The sequence below is a fragment of the Akebia trifoliata genome, chromosome 11 (genome assembly GCF_017979445.1).
Source record: "Akebia trifoliata isolate Shusen 1 chromosome 11, ASM1797944v1, whole genome shotgun sequence".
Classification (NCBI taxonomy): Eukaryota; Viridiplantae; Streptophyta; class Magnoliopsida; order Ranunculales; family Lardizabalaceae; genus Akebia; species Akebia trifoliata.
In genome coordinates, this window is record NC_141385.1 from 46,018,881 (window position 1) to 46,045,361 (window position 26,481).

The 26,481-nt window shown below is 34.9% G+C and overlaps 2 protein-coding genes across 2 annotated transcripts; both read left to right on the forward strand.

Annotated features, from left to right (window-relative positions):
* Positions 1–16,604: 16,604 nt before the first annotated feature.
* Positions 16,605–23,156, forward strand: LOC147392092 (G-type lectin S-receptor-like serine/threonine-protein kinase At4g03230). Its single transcript, XM_086458045.1, has 8 exons — positions 16,605–18,096; positions 20,909–21,076; positions 21,241–21,372; positions 21,463–21,626; positions 21,722–21,932; positions 22,074–22,308; positions 22,438–22,588; positions 22,679–23,156. The coding sequence occupies exons 1-8, from the start codon at positions 16,779–16,781 to the stop codon at positions 22,985–22,987; spliced, it is 2,688 nt and encodes an 895-aa protein (XP_086314171.1). The 5' UTR covers positions 16,605–16,778; the 3' UTR covers positions 22,988–23,156.
* A 932-nt stretch (positions 23,157–24,088) lies between these two features.
* LOC147392093 (G-type lectin S-receptor-like serine/threonine-protein kinase At4g03230) lies at positions 24,089–25,898 on the forward strand. The gene is made up of 4 exons (XM_086458048.1): positions 24,089–24,749; positions 24,861–25,098; positions 25,220–25,373; positions 25,458–25,898. The coding sequence occupies exons 2-4, from the start codon at positions 24,911–24,913 to the stop codon at positions 25,761–25,763; spliced, it is 648 nt and encodes a 215-aa protein (XP_086314174.1). The 5' UTR covers positions 24,089–24,749; positions 24,861–24,910; the 3' UTR covers positions 25,764–25,898.
* The last annotated feature ends 583 nt before the right edge of the window (positions 25,899–26,481 follow it).

Below are 26,481 nucleotides of genomic sequence, written 5' to 3' on the forward strand. Positions count from 1 at the left end.
AAGACACTTTGAGTGATCGTTCAAGGAACGTGATGAAAATAGAATAGTAGTCTGCTTAAAAGTGACTGTTTTATAGAAGTTACGGGTTCTTGAATTCTGAGACTTAGTATCTCACTAAGATAACTTTGTGACACTTTTTTGCATGAAATCACTAACTTCTGCCTAAAAGTAATTTAGAGATGTTTGTGTAGATCGAGTGAATAGAATAGTCACAAGCGTAAAAGGAAGAGAATGATTACCCTCTTGCCTAAAGGTGTGGATAGTGTCTGGATTGAATTGGAATATAAGTGACTAGGTCTATATATGTACTCCAATGCAATTTTAAGGAACATATAGCATATTGAGATCTCAGTTCAAAGGCGAGTCTTGATGAGGCGACTTGTTTGTACCTAGAGAGTGGAAAGTTTCACCCTTAATAAAACACTCTGAAACGATTCGACCAAAACCCCTGGTACGAATTGAAAGAATTGAATCCCACAGTATATATTAATGTTTCACCATATCTTATTACATCTATGGATGGGTTATTGATTCAAAAGAGTCTGGTAGGGATTGAGCCTCTTAATGACTCTAATTACTTATCTTGGAGGATAAATATTGACATTTTATTAAGATGCATAGATTTTGATTGTGTTCTCTTTGAAGAGATGCCACCGGCTCCACTTCTAGATTCTACAAAGTTAGTGAGGACCCATTTTGTTAAATGAGAAAAAGTTAATAGATTGTCTATGATGATCATTTGAACATCTATTAGTGAGACTTTTTGAGGTGGCATTCAGACCACAGATACAACTAAGGAACTATTGCAGATCATCAAGAAACAATTTGTGGGAAAAAAGAGATCTATTCAATATGAGTATTTGGGTCAATTAATAATCTGAAGTATGATGGTAACGAAAATATGCGGGAACATATTCTGAAGATATCAAAGCTCGTCATTGGTCTCCGTGAGTAAGAGATTATTTTTGAAGATGACCTTTTGTTCACATGGCAGTTTTATCTCTGCCTAAATCTTTTGATACTTTTAAGGTAAATTACAGTGCACAAAAAACTAAATGGGATTCGAATCAGTTGATTTCTCTTTGTATTACTGATGAGGAAAGATTGAGAGATTCGAAAGTTGAATCAGCACACTTAGCAGTTCATGCAAGTAGCAAGAAAAATTTCAAGAATAAGGGTTTCAAGAAAGGCGGCAACAATAACTTCAAACAAGAAAAATAGTTCAAAGATTCCAAGAATCAGAAAATAATCAAGGAAAAAATAGAGGCTGAAAAAATAGATAGTGAAGATTGTTGGTTCTGCAAAAAGAAAAGACACATGAAGATGGATTGCTTTGTATATAAGAACTGATTGCAAAAAAATCCAAGAGGTTCCACAGCAAGAAAAACCCCAAATTAGAGGATAGACTTTTTCTTACGAATGCAGAGGCATTGCAGGTTGAGGTTGTTGGAGCTTATCGTTTGATTCTCGATATAGGACATTCTTTGATTTTAGATGAGATTTTTTTTACATCCAGTCTATTAGACGGAATATTATTTCAATTTCTAAATTGGATATTGTTGGTTATGCTTTTACTTTTCGATAGTAAGATGCACGTTCTTTATCATATGACATTGTTGGACATATATTTTTTTATTAAACGGTCTTTATCAATTATCTTTGGATAGTTTGTTTGCTTCTCCTCTTTATGTTTATTTATTGATTCGCATGTTATGGGGTCTTAGTGTCCTAGTTCGTTAGAAAACTCTTCTATGTTATGACATTTGAAATTAGATTACATTTATAATGAATACTAGAATCCAAGTTAAGAAAAGAATTTTAGGTCCTCTAAATTTTTCAGATTTTGATGTTTGTGTAGATTACCTTAAAAGTAAGATGATTAAGCAACAAAAGCTTGGAGTTACTAAAGTTACTGATTTGCTAGATTTCTTGAATATGGTCAAAATAATGGGAGTTAAAAGTGAAGAAAGGTTATATTTGAAGAGAAACATAGTGATCCACCAATATGTTTTATTCCGCAACCTTTACCTCATTTAATGGCTTCACCTTTTCGTACAATCGTTGTAGAAGATATATCAATCCAACTAGAACCCAATCCTCAAGCGGTAGTAGTTCTAGTTCCATAACCAATTATTCTCATTAGGAGATCTACCGGAGAACGCAAACTCGCTATTATAAATGATTATGAGGTGTACTTTCAGGAAGAAGATATTATCAAATGCAATGTAGATGATTCTTCTACATTTAAATAAGTAATGGACTCAAAAAAATCTCAATTCTGATAGGAAGCAATGCAAGAAGAATTGAGATCTATGAAAAGAATGAAGTATGAGAACTAACGACGCTTCTAGAAGGTTGTAAGATAATAGAATGCAAATGAGTTTTCAAAACTAAAAGAGATTCAAAAGATAAGATCAAGAGCTTTAAAGTAAGGCTTGTAGCAAAGGGTTTCATACAAAAGTCAAGTATTGTTTTCAATAAGACTTATTCCCCAGTTATCTACAAGTTGAAAAGATTAGTTTATAGGTTGAAACAAGCATCAAGACAATGGTACTTGAAATTTGATCAAGTGGTGACCGGATACGGATTTAAAGAAAATGTCATCAACAAGTGCATATATCTCAAGATGAGTGGGAGTCGATTTATCATTTTTGTGCTTTATGTTGATGATATATTGCTGGTAAGCAATGCTGCTCATCTCTTATATAATAACAAGGCTACTACTGATTTTGTGAAGAATGAAAGAGTTTCCAAAAGAAATAAACACATCGAAATAAAATACCTTTTAGTATGTGAAAAGATTCGTGAAAGATTGATTGAGCTTATCAAGATAGATTCTAGCAATATGATAGCTGACTCTCTCACAAAATGACTTCCGATAAAGATTTTCAAAGAACATGTAACTTGTATTAAAGTTATCATGTCATTTATTTATGTTATTTAAGTGTTGAGTTTATTTTATGCTTGTTTTGATTTATTTATACTCTTGATAAACTATTCATTGCTACTTAAAGAAATTGATTATGACTAGTCATTATTTATGCATTATTATGTACATATGTTATTTTTGCCAGTAAGTAGATGTACTCGTAAAGTATTGAAGAAATACTTGGATTAGATGTGACTTGGCATCACGTTGATAAAGTCTTCATTCTAGATAGAAAGGTGATGGAATATCACATAACTGGTTGCTAATAAAATATCATGATGACATATGATGAGTATGAAGTTGGACACCTAGGGAATGTACATACAGACTACATTGAAGAGTGTACATTGTCTTAATACCACAAAAAAAGTTCACATAAAGGTGAACTCTTAAATTCATTGATGGCATTAGTTTTGAGACCATGGAATTGTCTTAAGACCGACAAATAAGCATTTTGTTACATCTATGATCCATCATTAGTGGTGTCTTTGAATGAAGGTGATAGTTAAAGATTATTTAAATTGTTTTGACCAATTATTTTTCAAAAGAGTGCATTCAATTATTCGAAAGGTAATAATCCAGGGAGTCGTTTTAAACAAAAGATATATGTGAAGGCCAAGTGGGAGATTGTTGGAATTATTATTATTATTATTTTCATTATTAAAATTATTTTGTGACCTTTTCATATATAAAAATTTTATATAATTACTAGATTGTAATTTGTTCAAAACATTAAGGATAAAATTGGAAACCATACTAGTGGTCTAGCATTGGTTACCAGCATCAAATATGATGGGTTAATGAACATCCTATCAAAATTTAAGTGGTATTCACCTAATACTAGAATTCTACGATGGGTAGGAAATCTAGTATTTTCTTTTATAAATAGGTGGTCGTCCCCCCCTCTCTATACACACAGAGATTATTCTATTATTGAGATAGAGGTTCCCATTACCAAAGGTGTAGGCAAAGTTAGCGTAGTGCACCTATTCTTCGTAGATCAAGATCAACGTATTCTTCACAGATAATCGAAAAAACGAATTCAGGTATTTTACAATTATTATTATTTTCAATTCGATTATTCTATTGTTTGTTCAAGATCAAATCCTAGATCTATGTCTATTATGTTCACATTATTTTTCCCAACAATTGGCACATGCTATATAAAGAAAAAACCAATATATGAGAAGTTTTTCTCTCCAGCCCACACGCCCTCTACCCAAAAATTTTAATTTTATGATTTCAAATCTTGAAAAGGGTCGTTGGGCCCACATTGGCAATCTAATGTCACATCGTTTTAGATTTCATGAAAGAGCTAAGATTTCAAGTGAAAATAAATTAATTAAACAAAAAAAAAAGAAATAGAAAAATCGATCTTAATCCAAGGTGTTTAAAATGAACGGTTCCCAAGCACCCGAATTTAAAATTAAAATTCAAAGGTGATTTTTTTTTTTTTAACTTAATAGAATTTTGTCCTCTACAAAACCAGAGGCATCGTGTCATGTTTTTGAATGCCACAAGATGGTGAGAAACCTTTTTTTTTTTTTTTTTCCATTATGGGCAAGATCATGTCATTTTTTTAGCCACATTTTAAACTGCTGACTGTGAGCAAATAATCACTCGCCATTAGTGTATTATGTGATGTATTATTTAGCTGTTTAACTTTGTCTTCTTTTTTCTTTTTTAAAAAACTGATTTTCCAAATTAAATTATAACTATTATTTTAAAACTCACTGCCATTATTTATCATTTATGTATGCTGTAATTTGTGTTCAATGTCATTTAATCTCATGGAAGTTGATGCAAAGTAGCAATGGGGTTGACGTAGCAAATTCTATAAATCTAACTTGCTCTTGAACGCGATTTAAAACCATGTTTGCTGGAATTGATGTAGCAAATCCCGTAATTTAGGTCGCATTATCTGAAGAATTATCAGTTTGTAGAACTTCCCCTAAATTCTAAATTAGGTGGTGCTTCAACTCTTAACTGAAATGTCGGTGTTCCAACCCCTGTTGTAAGACTAATGCTGGAATGACACAGAGGCACAAGGGTGACACAAATGATGTGGTGGCGCGCGCATAACTGTAGATGCTTTTTACTTGTATCTTGCAGAAAAGCATCTACGGTTATGTGCGCTCGACCAAGTCATTGTGTCACCCCAGCACGACTCCTGTTGTAATGATACCACATTTTAAAGATGGTGTTCCCACCTGACTTCAAAATTTACCAATCCTCTGGTTTGCCCATCATTTCGAGAATGGCCTGAGGGATTCTTTATCTCCATCAAGACTCAAGGCTGCAAATCATCCACAGAGACTTAAAAACTAGCAATATTCTTCTAGTCTTATATGAGCAGTGGAACCCAAAATTTCAAACTTAGGAATGGCAAGGATTTTCGTAGGAAATCAAACTCAGGCGAATACAAATAGAGTAGTGGGCACTTAGTAAGTACCACAGCCCTAAGTAACCTTATATGAAAGTGATTGCTTTGCTACAATTTTTCAACTTCTCTAGAGGGTATATGTCTCCCGACTATGCCTTAGATGGGATCTTCTCAGTGAAATCTGATGTCTTCAGCTTTGGTGTGATGCTACTTGAGATTGTCAGCGGAAAGAAAAACACCAGCTTTTATCACTCAGAGCATTCTTTCAACCTTCTTGGAAATGTGAGTAATTACAATTAGTGGGAATTTTCTTTTCCATAACCAATTTGAGTTTGAAATGTCTCAGGCTTGGAGACTATGGAGGGAAGAAAGAGGATTGGAATAAATGGATCCATTGTTAAATGAAGGAAGCAACATTCAAAATGCATAAAAGCGCATTCATGTGTGCAGCAAGATGCTGCAGATCGACCAACTATGGCCTCTGTCGTGATCATGCTTGTTAGTGAATCCAACAATCTTGCAAGACCAAAAAAACCAGCATTCTTCATAAGAAGAATCCCCTCGGCTGTTGAATCTTCTTCAAGTGACCCAGAAATATCTTCCAAGAATGAGAGAACGATTTCCTTGTTAGATGGACGATAGCTCTGCAGCCTGCTCTGTAATATTTGCCAATGGTATGTGGAAATCTTTAAGAATGTTGGGGATTCTTATAAGGAGGATAATGGATTGATATTGCTTCTTTATGAATTTTATTTTTCGACTCAAAACATTCATGATTACCACTCAATGGCCTTAAGTAGTCCAAGAGAATATTGTGTATAAGGTATGATCACCGGGGAGGAGGCAAACTACATATATCACAACAGTGTCAAGGATGCTACATGCAATTCAACTTATGGAGAAGAAGCCGACTACATGTTGAATATATGGAGGTCTCATATTCATCACATGTCACCAAGCCATGACATATGTCAATGACAATGTGGTTAGTCAATAGTCATAATAAGTTAATGGTTAGTCAATAGTAAAAAATTGTTGGATCAATGTTGTCTCTGTGGATCGACCTTTACTTGCCAAGGTTTTTATTTATTTTGTTATATTTTATTTTTATTGATAATCTATCCCAAACACTTATAGATTTGGTCGATGAAACTGTTATATATGAACAAGACTATTCAGCCGAACAAATAAGCACGGTTTTACAATTAGTAATGTTGTGCACTAATCAGTCCCCCTCACTTAGGCCTACAATGTCTGAAGTAATGAAAATTCTTGAAAGTGAGAAAACTATAAAGGTTTTTGCCACTAAACAACCCGCCACAACCAGAGCCCATGATGATCCTTCTCTTTTTTTTGGATATCCTAGCACTTGCGAGGAAGGGATATCAAATGCATGAGTTTTTGGTTTTATACATGGTGAAGTTATCAGCCAATTGTGCTCGTATTTTTTTTCTAGGTTGATATGGTCATCTGCATAATGTATGCTACTTTATGGTCGTGTCAAGATCAACCATCAAACAATTTTTAGCTAGATATCTCCAAGGATACTAGCAAGACCTTGTTGATTACTTGTTTTGATAACTCTCGGTTATATAAATAGAGATCTCTAGGACTGTAAAACTTAAGAAAGAAAATAGTGATTGTTCTTATTTTGTTCCATGGACGTAGGCACACTGTCGAATCACGTAAATCTTTGTGTTTTGTGCTATTGTGTTATCTTTGCTATTGCAATTTTTTCACAAGGATCATTTTGTAACACTGATGTTAGATCATATATCTAACTTCCCGCAATGGAGATGTACATAATGTTATATATCAATTACATCATCATCACCTCTTACAATTGGAATATCAATGGCTAAACAGTTTCACATATTGAATTTCTTTAGAAATCAATTGATATATATCTTTTGAGACAAACTCTACCATTCATCAAGATTGGTTTCAAATTATTTAATCTTTATAGTTAGCTGACCCATATCTTTTATTATAAAGTTTCTACTGAAAATATCCAGTCCTGTGCAATAAACTTAAATCATTACCGACAAGCAAGTTATCTTCTTGATCGAAATATATTTACTGTCACTGGTTTTTAGATATAAACACTGATTAATAATATTTTCCTTATATCTAAAAGAGACTATGGTGTCATTATGTTTAAGGTTAAGCTATTGACAAGTTTTTTTAGGACTATATATAGACTTTTTAAGATTTTATACTAAGTGTTTCTTTTATAATTTGAGAAGCTCCAAAGGTTGCTCAATACAGAATTTTCCTTTTTGAATTCCCATTAAAAAAATAATTTTGAACAACCTTATCCTATAAAATTATGATTCTGAATTAGTCATTCTTAGATAATAGCGGGCATGTATCTCTTTAATCAATGCCTACTTTTTAAGTGAAATATTTGGCCACAAGTCTACTTTTATATCGTTAATATTGCATTTAGTATCTTACTTTGTATTGTAAGGTAAAAAATGCACTCATCATATTTGTATATATTTGGGGTTGATTTGTAATTTTTAATATTTTTGGGGGATAATTGTAAGTTTTGAGTGTCAACGGGTATGTTGTAATAGTCTTGTAAAAAGGAAAAAAAAATATGTAAAAGAGGAATTGGGGGAGTTAATTGTAATTTCTAATTAACTACTCTAACCACCAGTGTGATACTTGCTAAAGAGTCTCCAATGCTAAAAATTCTTCTAAGTTTCGCATACAAGAAATAGCAAAAAAATCACACTCCTAAATATTATCTTGTATTTATAGGATTATTCATTCCATTTCCATTACGAGACACGTGTGTCACTTGCATTCCATGATTTCTAGCATAAATTGAGGAATTTGAGCATTCACAAATCTCCATTCACTAATGACTCCTAGTATCCAACACTCCCATAGCTTTGTATGAACTTTTTTAGTGATTCATCCCAAGCATGTCTTGAGCCTACAAATTCTAGAACAATGATCTAATTTTTTGTTGATTACGTATACTAATCTCCTCAACTACCACTACATCATCTATCAACTAAAAGCCGTGATGGTGTGAATACACAAAACACTGCATTTCACACTGCACTGACGTGAAGTTCACAATGTGAAAAAAAACTTATATTTGAAGGCCCAAGGCTGTCGAATTTCATAAAATTTGATGGACCAAGGTGTCAAATTTTTCATTGTCAATTTTTTCTTTTCGACTGACCGAAACCATTAAATTAATGGAGGATGAGAGATATTCGATGGCTCTAAACCGTCGAATTGGGGATAATAAAAAATTTCAACACCCATAGATCGTCAAAATTCACTTTCGAAAATTTGTGGGCTTTGGCCCGTCAAATTTTCTTATAAAAAATTTCAATTTTCACATAGTGGTTGTGATGTGGAGTTGCACACATACCATAAATGCTTTTCACTCAAATCTCAAGAAAAAGCATCTATGGTCCATGCACACATCCACATCAGCTTAGTGTGAAATGCAATGTCTTGTACAGTCACTTTAGCATTTTCCATCAATAAAATAAGTAAGGGATCCATTATTAAATGAGTCATTCTAAACTGCCTTCCTATGACACTGCACTTGCATGGCAGTGTGCAAAGAACCATTGATATTTTTTTCAAGAAAATGCTGAAGTGACTACGTAAGACATTGCATTTTACACTGCGCTGATATGGATGTGTGCATGAAACCATAAATGCTAAGCATTTGCTCTGTGCACATCTTCATGTTAGTGCAGTATGAAACGTAGTGTCTTGTACAGTCACTCCAGTATGATTCTCTTTTTTCATCATGATTCTTTGCACACTACCATGTTAGGTGCAGTGTTATGAGAAGTCAGTACAACATTTTCCTTATTAAATAAATATGAATGACTATTTCTCTAATATTTATCAAAATAATTATTTTACGAATGTCATCAATTTAATGAAGGTTAATGTTCAATAGGGATTCTCTCTCATTTAGTAACCATTAGGACTCCTACGGTGAGTTTGAACCAGATATTGATAGGTAATTGAGGACCCCAAGGTGATTCTTATCAAGTATAAGAACAATTAATGGTATTCTAACCTAGGCCAAGAGGCCCAGGACCGAAAAATGCTAGGTGCCCTATGAACATCCAAGTTGGTCTCCAATCAGAACCACCAAACATCATCAGCTTATGATCGAAAGGAAAAAAAGATTCTCTAGGGCTTCATATGACCAAGTATGAACCCTGAAGCCATAGACAGGGTGTTCAATCCCAAGAGAATGAAAATGATCATTCCTACGTTGCATCAACTTTATATCTAATTTGTTTGCTACCCCATGCCAAACCTTCTCCACCACACAAGGTGATGATCAGTGCTCTGTTCTCATCCTATGAGAGGACAACGCCAATACTAAATGTACTGTAAGGTAGGGTCCACAATAAGATATTAATATGGTCAGTCACCCTGATTATATATGGGTACATAAATTGGTCCCCCTTGTCCATTATTATTATTGGATAAATTTCTCCTCCTTTTTTTTTTTTTCCTAACACACAAATTTTGAAGGAACCCATTCCACAATATGGGACTCTGGCTGAAACAAGTAGCAACACGGTCACAACACACGGTCTTTGCTTTCTATTTGCCACCCAAGGTAAGAGGAAAAAGTCACGAGCTTTGATCATGTACTACTGCAGTCCAGACTCCACTGTTTTCATAAATGCTTGGTACTCTATGATAGAGCTACAAACCAAAAGTTGGTCTGATCGGTAAACTTGATCCATTCCATCCAATCATGAGTCTGAGGCTTTAAAAGAAGAGTGACACGTAACAGAAGTAGAAATGGAACTGATAACGTTAATCAACTTCCGGAGTAGAAGATAGGTACTCAATTGTTGTCGCATCTCTTGCATGCTTGCTGCTTTAGAGCGATGATACAGTATGATTAACTGTAATATAGTATGATGTTCTTCATATGTAAACACCACGTGTTTAGGAATTAGGATGGCAGTTCTTTTCAAAGAAGCTGGACTAATTATGTCTAGCTGAGCTGGACTATAGCACATGATCTTCTCAGGTCTGCATGAGAAGGAAATATCTTTATCAGGGGAAAAGCAAGTCCACTCGTCCGTCCAGGAACGAATAAACAACAACAGCAGACGACCTTGACTTCATGTCTTCATCAACCTTTCAATAATTTTTAGGTCCCCACTAAAACAATAATTGCGCTCCAGCTCATTTAAATGTTTTTTCTTTCCTAATAATCATTTTGTGAGCTGGATACAACAAGATTTCATTTCCAACTTACTGTTCATTTTAATTTTCAAAACATGAAAACTCATATAGCAGATTTTTCGAAATTACAATCTTGTTGGTTTAAAGTCATGTAGACTGCAGTTCATAGCATACAATGCTGTACTGTTGTACTATTGTACATCTAGGACATTACAAATGATATCAAAGTCGTGGACGACTCTTCCTATTTGGTGGAGAGGTTATCACGGCCTATTCAATGTATCATTGGTCGGAAATGGAAATGACTATAAAAATCAAGGTGTTGAAGTGAAGCTGTCACGTTGCGGGTTGGAATGGCAGAGAAGAGTATAATTAATCTCACATCAAATAGGAGAACATTCAAAATCTGAACTATAAGGACAATCCAGATCCTACATAGTATATGGCATTTTAAAGTCATGCGGACTCCAACCCAAAGCAGATAATATTGTAGGTTTAGGATGTTACAGTAATGCGTGTGTTTTCCATAAATTAATGCAATTCTTGCAAGCAAATATATCATTATGTTAGATCGACATGCTTACATTAGTTGCCAAGTATACTGCATGTCACAAGAACATTCTTTAGCTTAGAACAATGCTATAATGATTGCACAAGACACTACCCTAACGTGGAGGGGTGCTTAGAATCATAGATGTTTTTCCTAGAGATATGAGTGAAAAGCATATGGTCCTGAGCGCACCTCCCACATCAGGTCAATCTTGATTGTAGTTTCCTGCACAGTCAATCTAGCAATGTTCTTTAGTTTATTATTCAATTCAGAGATTAATTATTAAGTGTTGTTGGGTGCATAATTGAAGAATTAAATTTTTTTTTCTATCGTCATAAATTATTTGCCAATGATTCGACCAATTACCAATATTCTAACATTAATTGAGCAAATGAAACCCTTCCTATATAGTTTGCGATATGGTGTAAAGATTAGAAATGGATGGTTAAAGTGGATAATTTTTTCTAAAGTGCTTTGTGGCCAAAGCATCCTATTTTAGTTGAAAGAAAAAACTATATAAGATGAGAATAAAATCATTTATGCAATACAAAGATGAATATTGGATAATCAAGAAACAAAATATATATAGCTCAAGTGTAGTTAAGATGTGATACTATAATTAGATGAGTAAAAATAATAAACATATTCAGAAAAAAAAAATTATAATAAGAAAAATAAGATGATAAACTAAGAGAACATTGATTGTGATGGCTCAGGTGTGCCATGAAAGTCGATTATAAGTAAAATAGAATGAATGAACATGCTTTTTGGATGGAGTAGTGTCAAAGGCACTCCAATTATTACCAAGGCCATCCAACACCATAGCCTTTTTTTTTTGTTGTCTTATATGGGTTAACAGTTTTAGAATGAGTTGATTTTTTGTGAGAAGATCATCCTTGTAGTTACATGGTTTTCGTCATTACAACGGCCACAACTACTGAATATTGGAGTCACCACCATTCATGTTATAAGTGGGTGTGAATGGTCACCCGAGGTACATTTTCCAAAAATGTAACATTTTGGCATTAGTGACTCGTGATGGATAAGGGGTGATCAAACTTAGAGATTCGGGTAAGCGGCTCGATTGGAGAAAAGGGAAGGTGTTAGGCACCCTTTTCTCCCCGCCATGTGACGGTAACCTCAAATTACTCGGTCATTTTGATTTAGAATAAGTAATAAAAAAAAGTAACACGTGGGTGCATTTGTTCCCTAAGTAGGGTTTTAATTTCGGCTCAATCATAGGATCATCTCATTGATGGGGATGATCCTTGTAGATCTAAGCCTTGGAGTTCATCCACTTAAAGCAAAAATAAGTGAGAAAGAGGGGATTTTAGAAGGGGGAGAAGGAGAGGATTAGAGAGAGGGGGGGTGTACTTCGAACCCACCTTGTACTCTTGATCTTCTCTTTTTTTCCTTTTTCTTCTTCTTCTTCTCTTTTGAATTCTCTTGAGTCCTTAGTGAGTTGAGTGTGAAACTTTCCTTTTTTAGAATATGTTATAAGAATGTAGTGAGGAGGAGTGGATAGAGTATATTTTTTCTTAGGGAGACTTGGTATAACTTGATGATATTTTTTGTAACCCTCTTTTTGGAAGGAAGGAAGGGGGTATTTATAAGAGTTGAGAGAAGGTTTGGGGGCATAATGGGGTTAAAATGTGAGAGGAGGGGTAATGGCATAGATTTTAGGAGTAAAAGGTGTGAAATTTAAGGTGAAATGGAGGGTAAATGTGTAATGAGTGAAAATGGGTGAGGTTTAGATCAAAATGGGTTGGATCCTACCCAAATCCATTTTGGTAGAGTGTTTGATGGATTGGCATGAGTGATGGTTCGTGGTGGAGTGGGGGTGTAAGGGGGTGGTTTAGAGAATGAGTGTTAGGTTGGTTGATGAGGTGAGGTGTGTAGATTTAGGAGAACGGGTTGTGTAAGAGGTTGTTAAGTTGGTTTTTGGGAGGAGAAAGGAGATGATGCCATGTGGCAATCATGATGAGAGGGTGAGGTGATGAGATTGATGATCGATTGTAAATCTTGCTAAATAAATACAGGGATAAAGATGTGAATTAAGACTTTGGGCAAGTCGAATTCGTTCCACAGGGACAATTTGGATTCAAAATCTCATTCGGATAAAAGGGCCAAAACAGATTCATTTAAAAACAAAACAGATTTGTTGCAAATTAGAAAATGAAAATTAACAATAGAAAAGAGAAATTGAAACTAGTGAGAAAGGGCTTAGAGAGCTCAAGTCTACCATTGCAAGTCATCCAAAATGCTAATTAATTCTAAATATGACTCAATCCAGGTAGCAAGTCATTGTTCGTGGATCGGAAGATGATTCGATGTATCCATTGATTGGAACCCAAAAGTATCAATGAAGATCTCTGATTTAGACAAGATTATCCGACTTATGCTTCCATTCATCACAGAGCATGAGTGTTCTTGAACTTATCTAAGTAATACTCATCAAAGCTTGAATTAGAAGCATGAGTTAAATGATCTTATCATGAAGAGATTCATAGATTTAACATTAAACACAGAAATATAGAATTGAAATAACATGAGTAGAATGAACTTGCTCCGGCATCCTTAATCTCTCTAAAGAGGATTTAGCTGATCATCGCAAGGATCATATTGCAACAATAATAAAAGCAAGAAGATGATAGATGGAGAAGAGAAGGTAGAATAGTGTTGCAACTTGATTCCTTCCTTGATAATCTTTCAAAAGAGTTACAATAAAGCTAATGGATTACTCTTGATGTTCTCACTCCTCTCAAAAGCTCACCCAAAGGAAAATTACAGAGAATTAAAAGAAGAAACTAAAGAAAATTATAGAAGAGAAGAGCCTAAGAGGGACCCAAGAGGGGATCCCTTCTTTGAAATCAACCCTCAAATTTATAATGTTCATATTCGGGTAATCGGGTCAACTTTTCGGATGATTCGCTTCGAACGACCCATTCAGTTACAACCACCGAAGCAATTGGAAGCTTCTGTGAAAATCTCGAGGACAAATTCCTCAAAATGACTACGGTGCGGTCTTGGCTAGCCGTGGCGCGGTGACGTGGCACCCAAATCGATCGAGATTTTTCTGGAAACTTCCTTTCAGCTTGCGTATTGTAACCGTAATTGTTTCGCAATTTGATAACTTCCACGTGCGCTTTATTTATCTACAATTAACAATAAAATCTCATTAGCTCTATTAATTTGAATAAATAATTTAATTTTGTAATTATTTAAAGGAACTAGCATTTATAATGTGATAGAATCCGAGAAATTACGATCCCAAAGTCAAGTTATTGGGACCTTATCAATTGGTTGATTGGTTGATTGGTTGATAGGGGTTGTTTGATTAGAGAGAGGGAAGTGGGATAGTTAATTGATGATGAGGGAAGTATGGGTTGATGGGATTATATTGGAGTGTTTTAAGGAAAAGTGATGGGTTGATATGTAAGAGATATGGGTGGTGATGTGGGTGGTTGATGATATTAGGGAATGGTGATGGATTGGGGGTATGGGTTGAGGTGTGGGTGGTTGATGATGTTAGAGAATGGGGATAGGTTAGGTTAGGGTAGGGTATGGGTTGAATTGATTTTGGAGGGATGGTGATGTGTTTGGTTGATTTTTTAGAGAATGATGATGGAGGTAGGTGATTAGATGAGGGAGGTGAAAGGTAGTGATGACATGTGTCACCTTTTGATATTGAGGGGTTGATTGCTTGATGTGGGTAATGGGTAATGGGTTAAGGTTATGGGTTAAATAATGAGTTGGGTATGGGTAATAGTTAATGGGATTTTAAGTGTTGGGCTTGGGTTTAGGAGGTTGTGGGTTTGGATAGGGCTTATTTTGGATTGGGACTTTGAAGGTAGGTTAGTTTTAGGTTTAGGTGGTGTGGAGTTGATTTTGGGTCAAGGATAGGGTCGAGAAATGGGTTTTAGGAAAGAGTTAAGGCCTTGTGGGCCTTAGGTGGGTTTAGAGTTTTTGCGAATTTCGAGGCAGAGTAGTGGATGATAGATGAAGGGTAGGTCTTCTAAGTCTCGTCTTTTTAATTTTTTTTATATTTTTCTTGAAGTTATTGATTTGATTAAAAATGCCACGTGTTCGGCAATTTGGGCCTTTTGGGCCCGTTGGGGAATTTATCGATTTTTTTGGATGTGAGCGTGGAGCGGTGATGTTGGACACATGTGGGATGGGTCACACCCCTTCTTGTGGGCCCCTTAGACCATTGGGAGGTCTTAGGGCATTGATTTATTCAAAATTGCCATTTTTTAACGTTTTGGGCCCTTGAGGCCCGTTGGCCTATTTTGTTGGAAAATTGGTATTTCAAATGAGCCGAGGTAGATGGGAGTGTGCCGAATCCTTTCAGTGGACCTACTAACTCATTGAGAAGTGTTAGAGGCTTGGATTTTGGCGAAAATGTCAGATTTTAATGCTTCGAGCCTTCGAAGTCCGTTGGTCAAATTTATCAGAAAAATCATTATTTTTTATTCCTTTCGAGTGAGGACCCGTTCAAATTGGGGTGTCTACAATCCTCACCAAAAATTTGTTGAAGTATGGCTCAAAAATCAATTAGGCCTGCTCCAAGTGTGTGTATTATTGGGTCGGTCCAAGGTAATTTGGATTAAGCTTATAAGTTATGTAAGTGGCTCACTTATGTAGTGTTTTTATAAAAGGTTTTATTCTTTTGTTGTAAGAAGTCTAACTCAAATCTAAGTCTTTTCTAGATAAAAGAGTAGAGAAAGAAAGAAACCCAAGAGAAGAGAGTATGTCCAACAAGGACTTCATAATTGTGGCAAAGGAAGATGAGGAATATTCTTATCCAACAAGGACTTCATAATTGCATTCAAGGCATTGAAGTGAAATCGGAGAGCATGTCCAAAGAGACATGCGAGCCGAGAGGATGAATAAAACTCTTGGTTGAAAATGGTCCTCGAATCTTGGTTGCTTGCAAATTAGGATTTTCAGACCCTTTGAAAAATTATCTTGAGTCAAGTCCTTCTTCAAAAAGTTTTTGGTGTTCTCAGATTCGGCTTAGGCAAAAATTGGGTGTCTAAATGTTCATACCTCCATAGACGTGGCCTTTGGGTGAATCATGTAAAATCTTGTATTGTGGATACTGTGTTCTTACTTTTTTCTTTGTGTGGTTGTTTATCTTTTTTGCATCTATTACTATTAGTTGGATTACTCTTTATTGTCATGAAAAGTGTAGCATATATTGTCATGAAAAGTAAGTTCTTGAAAAGTGTAGCATATATGGTGTTTGGTTAAGTATTCAATAGATGTTTGATCAAATTACTAAGTGAGCTTTACAAGGGTGTTCACATTCACAACAAAATCAGCCCACTCCGAAACATCTAATTCCATCAAAATAAGTTGAAGAAGAATCGTAAATCATCCATTTTGTTTTTGTAAATCACTTTTATTGGGGTTAGAAGTCTCGGAATGGATTGATTTTTGCTAATCATAGAGATCAACCTCACCATAAATTAGATCATTCCAAAACTCTTAATCCATATAAGACAAAAAAATTGGTTATGGATAGCACTACTCTTTTTTTTGGATGGCCCCAATTTTTGGTATAAGATCTTGAAGCTAATGGTGTTCTAATTTCTTTCTTTCTGTTTTCACTAATCTTCAGTTGGTATTCATTGCTTCATCTTCTATTACCTTTTCCTGCTCTACTTTTGTTCAACTCGTAAAAGAGTCATATTTAGAGAGAGAGAGAGAGAGAGATGCATTACACATCAATAAGGCAAAGACCCAGAAGAATTAGTCCCTCATTGTCTCTAATCTTCATCGTCAACTTCTACTTCTCTTGCTCTCCCTTACTACTTTACGCTGCAATGGACACGATAACAAGAGATCAATCCATCAGTCATGGAAAAACCGTTGTTTCAGCTGGAGAAAAATTCGAGTTAGGCTTCTTCAACCCAAATGATCAAGATTTTAAAAACACTCAATACCTTGGGATATGGTACTACAATTTGGTTCCAAAAACAGTTGTCTGGGTTGCTAATAGAGACAGCCCAATTACCAATTCAACCCCCATTTTCACCATTGGAGACAATGGAAACTTAATGGTTTTAGATGCAAATCGAAACATCTATTGGTCTACAGGGGCTTCCCTTGATTCGAACAGCACGAGTGCTAAACTCATGGACTCTGGAAATCTCATACTAAGTGAAGGAAATTCATCAAAAATAATCTGGCAAAGCTTTGATTGTCCATCCGATACGTTCTTATCTGGTATGAAATTAGACAAGAATCGACGACTCACGTCGTGGAAAACAGAGAAAGACCCATCTCTGGGAACTTTCACATTTGGAATCGATAAGGATGGAGCTGACGAGTTCATCATTTGGAACAAAAAAGCTATGTATTGGAAAAGCAGATTCTCAACTGGTATTGATGAATTGGGTTACATGCCCGGCGCAGTATCTGATTTATTAACAAAATTCAGCCTAACTGGAAAGAACTCAACGTACGTGAATATTTCTATTTCAAAACCCAGTGAGGATGAGAGATTATTGATGCTCCCTTCTGGCCAAATTAAATATTTCATTTGGAAAAAAAATGTTAGTAAGTGGGATTCACCATGGTGGGAACCGAGCAATAACTGCAGCGTGTATCACGCTTGTGGTCCGAATTCCAAGTGCAACAATAATACTACTCCAGTGTGCAATTGCTTACCAGGATATGACTCATCTTCGCCGGAAGATTGGAATTCTAGTGAATTTTCCGGTGGGTGTCGAAGAAAGATGGAAGGGTGCAAGAAAGATGATACGTTCTTGAAGTTGAATATTGTGAAAGTGGCGGACACAAACAGAAGCACAATAGCGTTGGTTGAGTATGGGAAAGAGGAGGATTGTAAAACGAGTTGCCTTAATGACTGTAACTGCATGGCTTACATGTATAAAACTCAAGATACATGGAGAAGGGGGATTAATTTAAGACCTAACTGCTGGATTTGGTCGGAAGATTTGATGGATGCTCAAGAGGAGCACCATGGGGGCCAAGATTTTTGGCTTCGTCAGCCAGCTGTAAAATCAGGTTCATAATTTACTCTCTTAGTTTTTTTTTTTTTCTTCAATTTTTGAGCTGCTATATTACCATTCCATAGTACTTTAACCAATTAACTATACTGTAGAAATATGATTTTATTGAGAATTCTATGATGAATATTACATGAATCCTATTAAAGTATTTATAGAGATTACATCAATCAACATATTAAAAATTAACCTAATATAGCTATATTAATTATCTATAATTCCTAATTTAAAATATCTTAACAAATATTATTAAATATTTTATTCTCAATCACCACCTCAACCTTTCTTTTATTATGAGTTACATTGACAATGATACAATGTATCTCATGCATCATAATATAATGCATCTCTTACATCCTCTCGCAATCGTATGGTCTTCTGAAGAAAGATAATGCAATTGGTTTAATTGAATAACTCCTCTTGAACTTATTAAATATTTGATGATGGATATCCACAAACGTCCAATCAAGCTTGATGATGGTCACCGTCTATCTGTGAAGTTCATCATTTTTTGAGTCTGTCAGAGCTAATGGGGTCTATCAGATCAAGTCTGTCATGTTCCTCCTATAAGCATACAAACAAGAATCGTGCAATTTAAATATAAGAACTCTTATTGAAGAGATTATAGAATTGAAATCGTGAATAATTAACTTGTAAAGTAGGAATCTTTGTAGACCCATAAAGAAAGGCGGTATTTTTATTGAAAAAAAAAACTAATAAATAGAACAAAATGATTTAGGTTCAGCGATGGCGGTGGTGCCATCACTAAAAAACAGCGCATTAAGATCGATGTGCTCAGTAAAACTTGAGTTTTGATACCATGTAGAAATCTGAATTTTATTGAGAATTCTTGGATAAATATTACATTAATCCTATTAGGGTACTTATATAGATTATATCAACCAAAATATTATAAACTAACCAAATATAGATATATTAATTATCTATAATTCCTAATTTCTAATATCTTAATAAATGTTTTATTCTCAATCACCACCTCAACCTTCCTTTTATTATAAGATACATTGACAATGATACAATGCATCTCACGCATCATAATATGATACATCTCTTACATATACATCACTCTTTAAAAAAATATATATCTTTCAAGGGAGGAAAAAAAAGAACACTAAATCAAGAACCATCGACGAGGAACAGAGATTTGTTGTTGACAAAAATATGTTTCAATTAAGCTGATGACTCAAAGGTGAAAATTAGGAATACCATACCTTTTTCTAATTGTTTTCAAATGGGATGGCATACCCTTCATTATTTTTTTCCCCAAAAACATATTTTCTTAGACTTCTAAGAATTTTATTTTATTTTTAATTAAACCCCATGAAGTAATGAACCTCTTCAATATGCATTTGGGATTCAGATAGATGGCTAGAGATGATTTGGAAGAAATGATAAAGTGTGTTTATGGTCCTAAGGTTCTTGTTTCATGATGATATAAATTTGGTAGAAATGTTTGCCGTCTATTTAAGCTTTACTTGAATGGAGTTGGACATAGTCCTTGGAGATACATACATCCCTATGAGGAGATTGATTGAGTTCTCAAAATCTTTTGATATGGTTATTTTTTTAGAATAATATTTTCAAAATTGGGAATTAATTATGATACTGTAGTGAGGTTATGGTCCATGATTTCAGATCTTCCAAACGAGTTGCATTATATTTTATTTATGATTGCTTATACTCGTTTGTAGGATTTTCTTTAATTAATAAAGAGTGAAGGTCCCTTAACAATCCCTGGCTTGCCGATCAAAAAAATAGCCTCTTCAATCCATCATCATATTCAACCTCTTGGCAAAGACCCCTTAATTTCTTCCCAAAAACTTAAATTGTTTTTATCTCCAAAATCCTAGCTTATTCTTGACTTGTGGTAAGACTCCTCATTTTCTTCCCCAAAAAATTAATCATTTTTACTCCTGCAAGACCCTAGCTTGCTCTTGAGGTTTGATTGTCAAGGATATAGAATCTTTAAGTTGAATATAGGTTAAAAAAATCTACATTAAAAGTTGAAGATGATGGATCTCTATGAAGGAATTTTGGGGAAAAATCAAGGGTACTCTTGGCAAGGTTATAGATGAGGGCCATTCAGTAATTCTACATTCATCGAAGGCCAAAGTCAAGGGGTATATGATTGTCAGTTTAAAAAAACAAGGAATCTATCCATTTTACACAAAAACTCATAGGGGTTTTCCAAAGTAATGTCATTAGCTTTGAAAATAATAATTTTACCTATGGTGTGATTTAGGATGATCTCTAGTCATTATAATATAATTTTTAGGTAATATAATTATGATACAATGGTGTGGTGATATGGCAGCCCAAATGATATAGGACAAGTGACAAATGAGACCTTTGAGTCAAAATCATGCAACAAGAGGACGAGACCCACTCTTGAGTGGAAACGTCAAGATCTTCAATATCCAAGCTATGCTATGGACTTTTTATTTTTAGGCCCCATTCTTTCATTTGCACTTTTATCTAGGTAAATTTGTTGTTTAAGGAAAGTTTTGTTTATTAATAAAATTAGTTATAGAAGTTAAGAATCACACACTGTAGAAGTCTACCTTACTTCTGAAGTTGAGTACTATCTATTTCTATTCTTATCTCCTTTTGACAGTTTTTTCTTGTGTTTTTAAGAATAGAATTCTTTTCTATAAATAGAATTGTAACCACAATACATAGATATCTTGATTCAATAAAAAAAATTTCATGAGTTCTCTATTTTCCGGTGGATTCCAATATTTTCCTTAGATACGATGTTGATCGTATCCTTTCTTTGATGTTACCAATAGCAAATCAGTCACTCGGAGTGGAGAGTGGTGGGAAGATACCTTCTGAGCCACCGTGTAATTTCTCAAAGGACTGCCAAAGTTGGCCACATTCAACATGCAAAGCGGATAAAATGAGGTGCATTTGCAATGAGAATTTCCTTTGGAATCCATCGGTTGGGTGTGTTGAAGGTGAGTATAACAATATCTTTTCTTCAGTCTCCCTTGAGAGAAAATGTCCAGCATTTTTCATAAAAATTATTTTAGATATGAAACACTATTTTAGGGCCCTCATGGAATTATTGTGCTAATTGAAAATGTTATTTTTCTTTATTTTTATATGAAACACTATTTAGGAAACTCATCAAGTAGAAGATCAAGTAGAAGATCGTTGTTTGGGATAGTATTCCCTTTGACCTCTATTACAGTGATTATATTCTTAGGCATCATTGGTTATTGGTGGAGGAAGAAATCGTTAAAACGAAAAGGTATTTAAGCCTTTTTTTTTATTTTTTTATTATAAAAAATAAGAGAAATGAAAATGCTGAAGAAGATCATTAAGTATGGTATGGTTGCAGATGCCCAAAGGGCCAAAGTCATCTTGGGTGTAGATAAGTTCAGAAAAAATGAGAGGAAAGACCTAGATACACCATTCTTTGATTTCCAAAGCATAGCAGTTGCTACCAATAACTTTTCAGATTCAAATAAGCTTGGGCAAGGGGGTTTTGGGCCAGTTTATAAGGTACATCTATGATTGCACAAATAATTTTTTATAAATATATTTACATTTCACATTTTTGCCGGGGATGAAAATAAAAATATAGCGATTGTTTTCAGGGCAACCTACCAGGAGGGCAAGAAATAGCTGTGAAAAGGCTTTCTCGCTGTTCTGGACAAGGATTAGAAGAGTTCAAGACTGAGGTAATTCTAATTGCCAAACTTCAACATAGGAATCTTGTTAGGCTTTTAGGCTATTGCGTCCAAGGAGATGAGCAGATGCTACTCTACGAATACATGCCCAACAAAAGTTTGGATTATTATCTTTTTGGTTAGTTCCTACACTTTCAAAAACTACTGGCTTATACTGAAATTCACATTAATTTCTTAATTTAATTATAGTACTATACCCAATCTTACATTATTACTACATATCCATTAATTATGTAAACTTCTTTGTGAACTTTGATAGATCAAAATCGACATACGTTGGACTGGGAAAAGCGCTTGAGCATCATTTCAGGAATCGCGCGAGGACTTCTTTATCTCCATCAAGACTCAAGACTGAGAATCATCCATAGAGATTTAAAACCTAGCAATATTCTTCTAGATGAGCTGTGGAACCCAAAAATTTCAGACTTTGGGATGGCAAGGATTTTTGGAGAAAATCAAACTCAAGCAAATACAAATAGAGTAATCGGCACTTAGTAAGTACCACTACCCCATGTGGAAGAGATTGTTTTGGTGCAATTTTCAACTTCCCCAATAAATAGAACTCATTATATTTTGCAATCTAATATTGCAATGCCAAACCTTTTTTTAATGGTGGAATGCAGTGGGTATATGCCTCCGGAGTATGCCTTAGAGGGAACATACTCGGAGAAATCTGATGTCTTCAGCTTTGGTGTGATGCTACTTGAGATCATAAGTGGAAAGAAAAACACCACCTTTTATCATTCTGAGCATTCTTTCAGCCTTCTTGGGAATGTGAGTATCATTATATATCTTACTCTTTAAAAAGAATTTTTTTTTTTCAATCTGAGTTTTAAAAACTAATTTGAGTTTGAAATGTCTTAGACTTGGAGGCTATGGAGGGAAGGCAGAGGATTGGAATTGATGGATCCGTTATTAAATGAAGGAAGCAACATTCAAGATGTGTTGAAATACATTCATGTGGGTCTCTTATGTGTGCAACAAGATGCAGCAGATCGACCAACGATGGCTTCTGTTGTGGCCATGTTTGTTGGTGAATCTAACAATCTTGCAACACCAAACAAACCAGCTTTCTTCACAACAAAGAGCCTCTCGGCTGTTGAATCTTCTTCACATGGCTCTGAAATATGCTCCAAGAATGAGATTACGATTTCTACCTTACAAGGACGATAGCTCTGCAGTTTTTTGAAATCCTAAAGACTATTTTAAGTGAGTTAATGAGTGATTTTACTTCTTTTTAAACTGTTCCAAGGAGTTCAAAATTCAAACAATGTTGTAACTTCAAGCTTTGGTATACTTGGTAATATTCTCTTATTGGTTCAGTTAACTATTCACAATACAACACCCCAGCCATTTGACACGTGCTATATAATGAAAAAGGAAAATGCTGGAATGACACAGGGTATTTACTGCGATTCTCACAAGTCTGACGTGGGATGTGCACATAACCATAGATGTGTTTCCTCCCAATACGAGTAAAACCCATCTTCAGTTATGTATGCATCTCCACGTCAGAATTGTGGGAATCACAGTAAATCCTGCCCACATGCCCTCTGCCCAGAAATTGGGCCCACACTGGCAATCCAACGCCACAGCCTTCTAGAATTCATTAAAAATTTATAATAATAAAAAAAAGAAATAGAAAAAATCGAGTTTAATCCAAGGTGTTTAAAATGGACCGTTCCCAAGCACCCGAATTTAAAATTAATATTCAAATGTGAATTTCTTTTTTAAGTTAATAGAATTTTGTACTCGACAAACCCAAAGGCATCATATCATGTTTTTGAATGCCACAAGATGATTAGAAACTTTCCTTTTTTTTCCATTATGGGCAGGATCATGTCTTTTTTTTAGCCACATGTTAAACGGCTGGGGTACTTTGAGCAAATAATCACTCACCATTAGTGTATTATGTGATGTATTATTTATCTTTTTCTTCTTTTTTCTTTTTAAAAGAGTGATTTTCCAAATTAAATAAGAACTATTATTTTAAAACTCACTGCCATTATTTATCATTTATGTAAGCTGTAATTTGTGTTCAATGTCATTTAATCACATGGGAAGTTAATGTAAAGTAGCAATGGGGTTGATGTAGCAAATTCTATAAATCTAACTTGCTCTTGAACGCGATTTAAAACCAAGTTTGAGGGAATTGATGTAGCAAATCCCGTAATTTAGATTGCATTATCTGAAGAAATATCAGTTTGTAGAACTTCCCCTAAAACTTAAATTAGGTGGTGTTTCAACTCCTAACTGGAATGTCGGTGTTCCAACCCCTGTTGTAAGACTAATGCTGGAATGACACAAACAAAGGCACAAGGGTGACACAAATGACATGGTGGCGCGTGCATAATCGTAGATGCTTTTTACTTGTATCTCGCAGAAAAGCATTTGCGGTTATGTGCGCGCCACCAAGTCATTGTCACCCCAGCACGACTCCTGTTGTAATGATACCACATTTTAAAGATGGTGTTCTCACCTGAATTCAAAATTTACCAACCTTCTGGATTGCCCATCATTTCCGGAATGGCCCGAGGGATTCTTTATCTCCATCAAGACTCAAGGCTGCAAGTCATTCATAGAGATTTAAAAACTAGCAGTATTCTTCTAGTCTTATATGAGCAGTGGAACCCAAAAATTTCAAACTTAGGAATGGCAAGGATTTTTGGAGGAAATCAAACTCAGGTGAATACAAATAGAGTAGTGGGCACTTAGTAAGTACCATAGCCCTAAGCAACCTTATATGAAAGTGATTGCTTTGCTACAATTTTTCAACTTCTCTAGCAGGTATATGTCTCCCAACTATGCCTTAGATGGGATCTTCTCAGTGAAATCTGGTGTCTTCAGCTTTGGTGTAATGCTACTTGAGATTGTCAGCGGAAAGAAAAACACCAGCTTTTATCACTCGGAGCATTCTTTCAACCTTCTTGGAAATGTGAGTAATTACAATTAGTAGTAATTACACTCAGTCTTTATTACAATGTGCGTCATGATGACAACCTGACAATTAAGTACTGTTCTTAATTTGAATGGAAATACTTGTTAGATCAAACCCAAAGTTTGTTACTAAACTGGGAAAGGCACTTCAACATCATCATGGGAATCACTCGAGGGCTTCTTTATCTTCACCAAGATTCTAGATTGAGAATAATTCATAGAGATCTAAAAACTAGTAACATTCTTCTAGATGAGGAGATGAACCCCAAAATTTCTGACTTTGGTATGGCAAGGATTTTCAGAGAAAAACAGACTGAAGCCAATACTAGTAGAGTGGTTGGAACATAGTAAGATAAGAATTCTTCATCTAGTTAATTATTTTGCAATCTAGTTAATTATTTTGCAATTGTTGTAGTATATCCCATATATACAAGCTTCTAATAGTATTTACTGAATGGTGAATTGCAGTGGTTATATCTCTCTTGAGTATGTGTTAGATGGGCTTTTCTCAAATAAATCAGATGTCTTTAGCTTTGGAATTGTACTACTCGAGATCATCTGTGGGAAGAAGAACACGGGTTTTTATCAATTGGCAGAACATACTTTAAGCCTTATAGTCTATGTAAGTAATATAAGATATCTTGAACCTCTTTTTTTTCTATCATCATTTTCTTTATGTAGCTCATGTAATACATTGTTGTCTAAGGTATGGAAATTATGGAAAGAAGAGAAGGTATTGGATATGACGGACCAGTCACTATGTGAATCATGCAAGACCTCTGAAGTTCTGAAGTGTGTGCAAGTTGGGCTCTTGTGTGTGCAAGAAGATGCAAATGATCAACCAATGATTTCTGACATAGTTTTCATGTTAGGCGGTGAAATAGTTTCTCTCCCAACTCCTAAACAACTAGCTTTTGTTATTCAGAGTAGCCTCTCAACCACAGCTTCTTTAAGTAAACCAGAATCTTGTTCCATTAATGAAGTAACCATTTCAGAACTAGAAGCTCGATAACCGATTGGGTTTCATGAGTCTTGTTCTTCTTAATTTGGGTATAAATATTTACCAAAATAAGAAAATTTTCTGCAAGATCCACACTTTCAACTATATTTTTTATATAGCATTTGAAATGTACCAATAGTTGACATTTCTTCTGAGTCTTCAATGTTGATACCTTGATTGTTTGGAGTTGCCAAGCACCATAAAACACACTGAACGTATGGTGATATTTCTTGTCTTATGCTGCCATTGTCGACAACGGCAAGCCCAAAAATTGTGATTTCTACACATTTTCATGATATTCACAGGCTTTGTAGCTTGGTATGCAATAAAATTCTATTAATTATCTTCCATTCTTTAGGTAGAGAAAATAGTCACGAGAAGCAATGATAACAATAAAAGTAAAACAAATCAAAGATAATAGTAGCAAGACTAAGAATTTACATGGTTCAGCAAAATTGCCTAGAAGACAATGCACAACATATAGCACTTCCCACATGGGACTATGGGGTCTATTCCTTAATGGTTTGTTGGGGTCATGGCATTTTTCTGGTGCAAGTTATTCAAAGATTTCAAGGATTCATTCTTGGAAATGCTGTTTTCGACAAAATATTTGGTTCTCTCAGTACTTCACAAATTCCTCTAAGGATCTGAGGAGGAGTAACTTATGCCAACATAAGCTATCATCTAATTGTTTGGCTATAGGAGTGAGTGTCGAATACGTCTACCTTGT

What these genes read in the sequence shown, in the direction of transcription:
- LOC147392092 (XM_086458045.1), top strand. Translation starts at nt 16,779, where the DNA reads ATGCATTACACATCAATAAGGCAAAGACCCAGAAGAATTAGTCCCTCA. An exon ending in TCAGCCAGCTGTAAAATCAG is followed by an intron (nt 18,097 to 20,908) that starts GTTCATAATTTA and finishes TGTTACCAATAG; the next exon opens with CAAATCAGTCACTCGGAGTG. An exon ending in AATAGAGTAATCGGCACTTA is followed by an intron (nt 22,309 to 22,437) that starts GTAAGTACCACT and finishes GGTGGAATGCAG; the next exon opens with TGGGTATATGCCTCCGGAGT.
- LOC147392093 (XM_086458048.1), top strand. Translation starts at nt 24,911, where the DNA reads ATGGGAATCACTCGAGGGCTTCTTTATCTTCACCAAGATTCTAGATTG. An exon ending in AGTAGAGTGGTTGGAACATA is followed by an intron (nt 25,099 to 25,219) that starts GTAAGATAAGAA and finishes GGTGAATTGCAG; the next exon opens with TGGTTATATCTCTCTTGAGT. An exon ending in CTTTAAGCCTTATAGTCTAT is followed by an intron (nt 25,374 to 25,457) that starts GTAAGTAATATA and finishes TTGTTGTCTAAG; the next exon opens with GTATGGAAATTATGGAAAGA.